We start from the raw sequence: 7,500 nt of genomic DNA, 5'->3' as shown, positions 1-7,500 counted from the left end.
TGTCTGTCTGTCTCTCACCCTGTCTGTCTGTCTGTCTGTCTCTCACCCTGTCTGTCTGTCTGTCTGTCTGTCTCTCACCCTGTCTGTCTGTCTGTCTGTCTGTCTGTCTCTCACCCTGTCTGTCTGTCTGTCTGTCTGTCTCTCACCCTGTCTGTCTCTCACCTGTCTGTCTGTCTGCCTGTCTGTCTCTCACCCGTCTGTCTGTCTGTCTCTCACCCTGTCTGTCTGTCTGTCTGTCTCTCACCCGTCTGTCTGTCTGTCTGTCTGTCTGTCGTTCACCCTGTCCGTCTGTCTGTCTCTCACCCTGTCTGTCCGTCTGTCTGTCTTTCACCCTGTCTGTCTCTCACCCTGTCTGTCTGTCTGTCTGTCTGTCTGTCTCTCACCTTGTCTGTCTGTCTGTCTGTCTGTCTCTCACCCTGTCTGTCTGTCTGTCTCTCACCCTGTCTGTCTGTCTGTCTGTCTCTCACCCTGTCTGTCTGTCTGTCTCTCACCCTGTCCGTCTGTCTGTCTCTCACCCTGTCTGTCTGTCTGTCTCTCACCCTGTCTGTCTGTCCGTCTGTCTGTCTCTCACCCTGTCTGTCCGTCCGTCCGTCTGTCTCTCTGTCAGCAGGCGCTGTCTGTCTGCAGCGCACCTCCTCCAGCCCGGCTCCGAGCAACATCATGGAGGCGGCCCGCCCCGCCGGCCCCGCCCCTTTCACCCCGACGGACGCCAGCAGAGACCACGCCCCCTCCCTCCAGGCCGACGGCGGTGGCGGCCACGCCCCCCCGGGCGGCTCCCCGGACAGCAGGTACAGAGTGTGGGTGTGGTGGGTGGTGGGTGGTGGCTGAACTGGGGGGGGGGGGGGGGGGGGAGGGAGGGCCGGCGGGGGGGTGGGAGGGGGGGGGTCGGGGGGGGGGGTGGTTGGTGATGGAGCTTTTACTGGCGTGTTCCGTTCCGGTACAGTCACTGAGCCCCGCTGAGCACAGGGCCGCGCGCTCTCTGCGCCACTCAGAGCCCGTACAGAAACTCTGGGACGCGGGGGGGCTGTGAACGCCGCTTTACATTGACACTGGCAAAGGTAAACAGTGCTGCAGTACAGTCCTTGTAGTGGGGGGCTTAAACATGTAAATACTCCAAATGTGCAAACATACATGCTTACAGGCGTCAGATTATTGCGCGACTACTATCAGGCTTATATGCGATTAGTGATGCGCCTTTATGTCGCTCACAGTGGGAAGCTCAGCCAGAACAAAGCCCCCGGCTTGTTGACTCTTCCCTTACACTACCGTGTTTGCATGCTAATATTAGCGCCGCGGGATGCTAGCAATGCGCGCCCGCGTTAGCACGGCTCTGGTGGTAACATGCTAATGGTAGCACGCGGCGTTGGAAGCGTAGCAAAGTATAGTGACACGCGGGGACGTCACATGCTAACATTAGCACACGAGATGCTAGCATTGGCACGCAGGATGGTAACGTGTCAACGTTAGCACGTATGATGATATAATGCCAACACAAGCCACAGGATGCTGCTAACATGCTAGCGTTAGCACACAGGATGGTAACATTGTGATATTGGCACACGGGCTGCTTACGTGCTTACGTTCACATACAGGATGCTAACATGCTAGCATTAGCACACAGGATGGTAACACGTTAACATTAGCACATGTGATGATATAATGCTAATACAGGCCACAGGACGCTGCTAACATGCTGGCATTAGCACAAAGGATGCTTACATGCTAGCATTAGCACACAGGACGTAGCGTGCTAATATCAGCACGCAGGATGGTAAGAGAGCCTTAAGTGGGAGAGAGGTGGACAGTGTAATAGTAAGGAGAGAGTGTAATAATGAGTAGACAGTGTCATAATAAGGAGAGGGAGGGTAATAATAAAGGTGATTAACATGCATGCGACTCTCTATATTAGTTTAAAGGTCACCGTGCTTCTGTGATAAAGTCAATATGAAGTTTCTAACCACTTCGTAGCAATACTGCTGTTACAATCTCTCTCCCTACGCTACCTCTCTCTCTCTCTCACTCTACAATTTGTCTCCATCTCGACTGACTCTCTCTCTCTCTCTCTCTCTCTCTCTCTCAACCTATCTCTCTCTCTCTCTCTCTCTCTCTCTCTCTCTCGACTGACTCTCTCTCTCTCTCTCTCTCTCTCTCTCTCTCTCTCTCTCTATGTCTCTCAGACCCAGAGGTCTGAGCAGAGAGAAGAACGTCTCTTTTCTGTTGAAGGAACTCGACTCTCTGAGGGCCATCAACAACAAGGTACTAATATATATAAAATGTATATAACATATATAGAACATAACATATATAGAACATATATATAACATAACATATCTACAACATGTATAGAACATATATAGTACATAACAGAACATAACTTATATAGAACATAAAGAGAACATATAAAATATGTAGACCATAAAATAGAGAACCTATAGAGAACAAATAACATATATAGAACATAACATAGAGAACCTATATAGAACATATAACATAGATAATTTATAGAGAACATAACATATATAGAACATATATAGAACATAACATAGAAAACATATATAGAACATATAACATAGAGAACTTATAGAGAACATAACATATATAGAACATATAACATATGTAGAACATAACATATATAGAACATAACATGTATAGAACATATAACAGAACTTATAGAGAACATAACATAGAACATATATAGAACATAACATATATATAACATGTATAGAACATCTCCTCCCTCCCTCTCCTCCCTCCATCCCTCTCCTCCCTCTCCTCCCTCCCTCCCTCTCCTCCCTCCATCCTTCTCCTCCCTCCATCCCTCTTCTCCCTCTCTGCTCCCTCCATCTCTGCTCTCTCCTCCCTCTCCCTCTCCTCCCTCCCTCTCTCTTCCCTCTCCTCCCTCCCTCCCTCCCTCCATCCCTCTCCTCCCTCCCTCCCTCCATCCCTCTCCTCCCTCTTCTCCCTCCCTCTCTCTTCCCTCTCCTCCCTCCATCCTTCTCCTCCCTCTCCTCCCTCTCCTCCCTCTCTCCTCCCTCTGCTCTTTCCTCCCTCTCTAGTCCCTCCATCCCTCTCTCCTTCCTCTCTCCTTCCTCTCTCCCTCTCTCCTCCCTCCATCCCTCTCTCCTCCCTCCCTCTCTCCTCCCTCTCTCCTCCCTCCTCCCTCCCCCCCTGCTCCCTCCCTCCCTGAACCGATCAGGGAAGAGAGTCCCTGATTGGTCAGAACCAGGTCGTGAGCGGTCTACAATCTAGATGGTTCTCATCACACTGACTCAACCAGAGCGTCTGGGGCGTCTTTCTAACAAATGACACTCAAATAAAAATAAAAAGCTCTTCAGTCTTATCCACAGCTCCTTTAATATCCAATGAACATATGTGTGTGTGTGTGTGTGTGTGTGTGTGTGTGTGTGTGTGTGTGTGTGTGTGTGTGTAGCTGCAGCTCCAGCTGGTCCACCAGCAGAAGGAGGTGGAGGAGCATCAGCTGGGAGACGAGCTCAGAAGCTCCCCTCAACTCCTCCCTCAAGGTAGCGCCTGTCTCCTAGCTCCTCCCTCAAGGTAGCTCCTGTCTCCTCCCCCTGTCATCTAGCCCCTCCCCCTGTCACCTAGCTCCTCCCCCTGTCACCTAGCTCCTCCCCCTGTTCCCTAGCTCCTCCCACTGTCTCCTAGCTCCTAACCCTTCACTCCTTACTCCTCCCCCTGTATCCTAGCCCCTCCCCACTGTCCCATGCCCCCCCCCCCGCCGGGCGGGGTCCAGCAGGTATGGCAGTGGGGCTCGTCGTGATTGGCTGTGGGGTGTAGTGAGGCTGGTTCTGATTGGCTGTGGGGTGTCAGCTGTCTTTCAGGAGCTGTGCTCTGCCCAACGGGAGCGGGACCAGGCTCTGATGCTGCGGCTGCGTCTGGCCAATGAGGAGCGAGACGAGGCCCTCCTCCGCGCTAAACGCCTCCAGCAGCAGGAGGAGTACGCACACACACTAACATACACACTACCACACACACACTAGCATACACACACTCACATACACACTACCACACGCACACACACTAACATACACACTAACACTACCACGCACACACTAACATACACACTACCACACACGCACACACACACACACACACACACACTACCACACACACACACACACACACACACACACTAACACACACACTACCACACACACACACACTAACATACACACTACCACACACACACACTAACATACACACTACCACACACACACACTAACATACACACAAACACTACCACGCACACACACTAACATACACACTACCACACACGCACACACACAAACACTAACATACACACTACCACACACACACACACACACACACACACTAACATACACACAAACACTACCACGCACACACACTAACATACACACTACCACACACACACACTAACATACACACTACCACACACACACACACTAACATACACACTACCACACACACACACTAACATACACACTACCACACACACACACACACACTAACATACACACAAACACTATCACACACACACACACTAACATACACACTACCACACACACACGCACACATACTAATATACACACTACCACACATACACACACTAACATACACACTACCACACTTACACACTAACATACACACAAACACTACCACACACACACACACAAACGTAAACAATAACATACATACACACACACAATAACATACACACTACCGCACATACACACTACCACACATACACACACCAACCAGACACGATGTGTCCTGAAAATACACACTAACACACACACTACCACAAATACACACACTATTCCAGCTTTATTCACCCCTTTCTCCCCTCTCCATTTCCTCCTCTATTTTCTCCTGTAGTGAGTATGTAGTGAATTACGCACACGCGCGCGCTCGATTCCCCGGTTGCTCCAGGAGGGTACGCAACGTTTGCATATTTACTCATCATCATCGTTCTTATGTCCATCGTCATCATTGGTAACATTTGTATTGGTAGAACGTTCTTCTTCTGCGCGTTTAACCTACAAACAGTGAAAGAGCTCCAGTCCCCCTTGTCTGGCGTCTGACCCCCCCCCCCCCCCCCCCCCATCAGAGCTCAGAGTCTCGGGCGTCCTCGCGGGGCTCGCGGTATAGAACGTAGAACGGGGGTGGTGGTTCCTCCCTGGCGCTCTGCGTGCCAAGGTCAAGTAGGCGTGCGGTGATTGAAACGTGCGGCTGGCGGGCGGGCGGGAAACGCGGGGCCGCCGGAGCGTTTTATTAAAGTGCATTAGAGCAGGCTTTGGCTTTGATATTGAGTGTGTTCTTTTAAATAGTGGAGTACGGAGGAGTGTGTGTGTGTGTGTGTGTTGGTGTCGGCGCGCGGCTCCTCCCCGCGGAGCGGCACGGGGCGGACAGCTGGCGCTACATTATTACATTATTAGCCGCTGCTTACCTGGAGACCCGGGCGCGTGATGAAACAAGCCCCCCCCCCCGGGGAGCCCCCCCCTCATCTCGTCTTAGCTCTCGGAGCCCGGCTGGAGGCTCCAGGCTGGAGTCTGGAGGCTGGAGGCTCCAGGCTCCAGGCTGGAGGCTGGAGGCTCCAGGCTGGAGGCTGGAGGCTGGAGGCTGGAGGCTGGAGGCTGGAGGCTCCAGGCTGGAGGCTGGAGGCTGGAGGCTGGATGATGACATTCCCTCCAGTCTGCCAGCCAGGCTAACGCTAGCTCCACGATGCTAACACTCACGCACGCAGCACTGCTAAGGTGATGCTAGGCTAACACTCTTCTAGCGTTATCTCTACTCTACTCAACTCACTCAACACGGTTCTGCGCTGCTCGCCTGATGCCAGGCTAATGCTAAGCTAACACTCTCCTCCTCCAGCTGACATGTTACAACCCCACTGTCCCGGGGGGGGGGGGGGGGGGGGGGTAACAGATGTTAATGATGGCTGTGTTACGGGGTATAGAGGAGTGGGTTGTGTGAGTGAACAATAAAATAATTTACTGGTTTACTGGTGAACACAAAACACACACAACACACACACACAACACACACACACAACGCCAAAACGCAGCCGGGCCCTGGGACCTGAGTGTTGCCAAAAAAAAGGAACTGAAGAGAGAGAGAACAAAGCTAAGCTAACAGCCAACACAGGTAAACACAGCTTACCAGCTGCCGAGCAGACCGTCGCATGTCCCTGGGCGGGAACGCAACCCAACCTCGTGTTTCCTGAACAGAGAGCAGCACGGTGTTGTCAATGTATAGACCTCTGAAGAATAAGTCCCGCCTCCTTCCCTCTGTCAAATGTCTATGGGAAATAACACGGGGTTTTTTGAATGATCGTACATAGCAAACTCTGTAGGTGGCGGAGAAGTAAAAGCTGCGTCACGTTTTGAATACTACACACATTTTCCATCTGGTTTCGACTGGCTTTTTTGGATTGTCGGTGCCGTTAAAGTAGTAAACGATTGTAAATGCTATTTTAACGGCACCGACAATCCAAAAAGCCAGTCGAAACCAGATGGAAAAAATTGTGTAGTTCAAAACGTGACGCAGCTTTTACTTCTCCGCCACCCACAGAGTTTGTTATGTACGATCATTCAAAAAACCCATGTTATTCCCCCCATAGACATTTGACCGAGGGAACCGGGAGCCACGGAGGCGGGACTTATTCTTCAGAGGTCTACAGAGGCCTCACCTGGCCCGAGACCGCAAGGGCGGAGCAACCGATAACAGACCAATAACAGGCAGTGGAGCCAACGAATGGTCCGGAACAAACGTAAACGGGGTGGGACAAGAAACTGAGGGACAATATGTATCATATAGTAAGTGTATATATATATATATATATATATATATATATATATACAATATCAAAGCGTGTAGCCATCTCCCTCAGGATCCAAAGACTCTCTGAACACACAGAGAGAGAGAGAGAGAGAAAGGGAGCCCAGCCAAACTGGCTTTTTGAACGTGCAGCAGGTCTGTGATGTGATTGGTGGAACCAGATGAGTCGGTTTGTAGAGGAGGGGATGATGACTTATCGGTTAATTGTCACCTGACCGAGGGGAAACGAGGCGACCTACAAACACACAAACCGTGGCCGTAACAGGCTACCGCTAGGCTAACGTTCTTCTCAGCCAGCTCACACTAGCATGTTGTCATGTTCATAGTATCAGTAGTTCAGAGTATCACGATGGAAGTTTAGCATGTACTGCCTCAGCCTGACCTCCATTCACGCTGTCTTCATTTTCTATTCTAGGATGGAGGATATAACCCCAGCGTTTAACATGGTGAGAGCACGCACACACACACGCACACACACACACACACACTCTCACACACACACACACACACACACACACACACACACACACACACACACACACACACACACACACACACACACACACACACACACCAGGACTGGGTGTAGGTTAACTCCCTGGTCTCTGTAGGACCAGGACTGTGTGTAGGTTAACTCCCTGGTCTCTGTAGGACCAGGACTGT

At 51.0% G+C, this 7,500-nt stretch overlaps 1 protein-coding gene across 1 annotated transcript in view; it reads left to right on the top strand.

Moving 5' to 3' along the window:
- The window catches only part of mipol1 (mirror-image polydactyly 1), a gene marked incomplete at its 3' end in the record, with an annotated part of 15,741 nt that overhangs the window by 5,633 nt on the left and 2,608 nt on the right, over positions 1-7,500 (top strand). The window contains exons 5-9 of the mRNA XM_084482165.1: positions 611-788; positions 2,178-2,256; positions 3,431-3,521; positions 3,829-3,955; positions 7,253-7,283. Coding sequence (XP_084338291.1) covers positions 611-788; positions 2,178-2,256; positions 3,431-3,521; positions 3,829-3,955; positions 7,253-7,283 — 506 coding nt within the window. The remainder of the gene's footprint in view (positions 1-610; positions 789-2,177; positions 2,257-3,430; positions 3,522-3,828; positions 3,956-7,252; positions 7,284-7,500) is intronic.

This window comes from Micromesistius poutassou (assembly GCF_964030765.1).
Source record: "Micromesistius poutassou genome assembly, chromosome: 17".
Lineage (NCBI taxonomy): Eukaryota > Metazoa > Chordata > Actinopteri > Gadiformes > Gadidae > Micromesistius > Micromesistius poutassou.
This window is presented reverse-complemented; position numbering and strand designations above follow the sequence as displayed.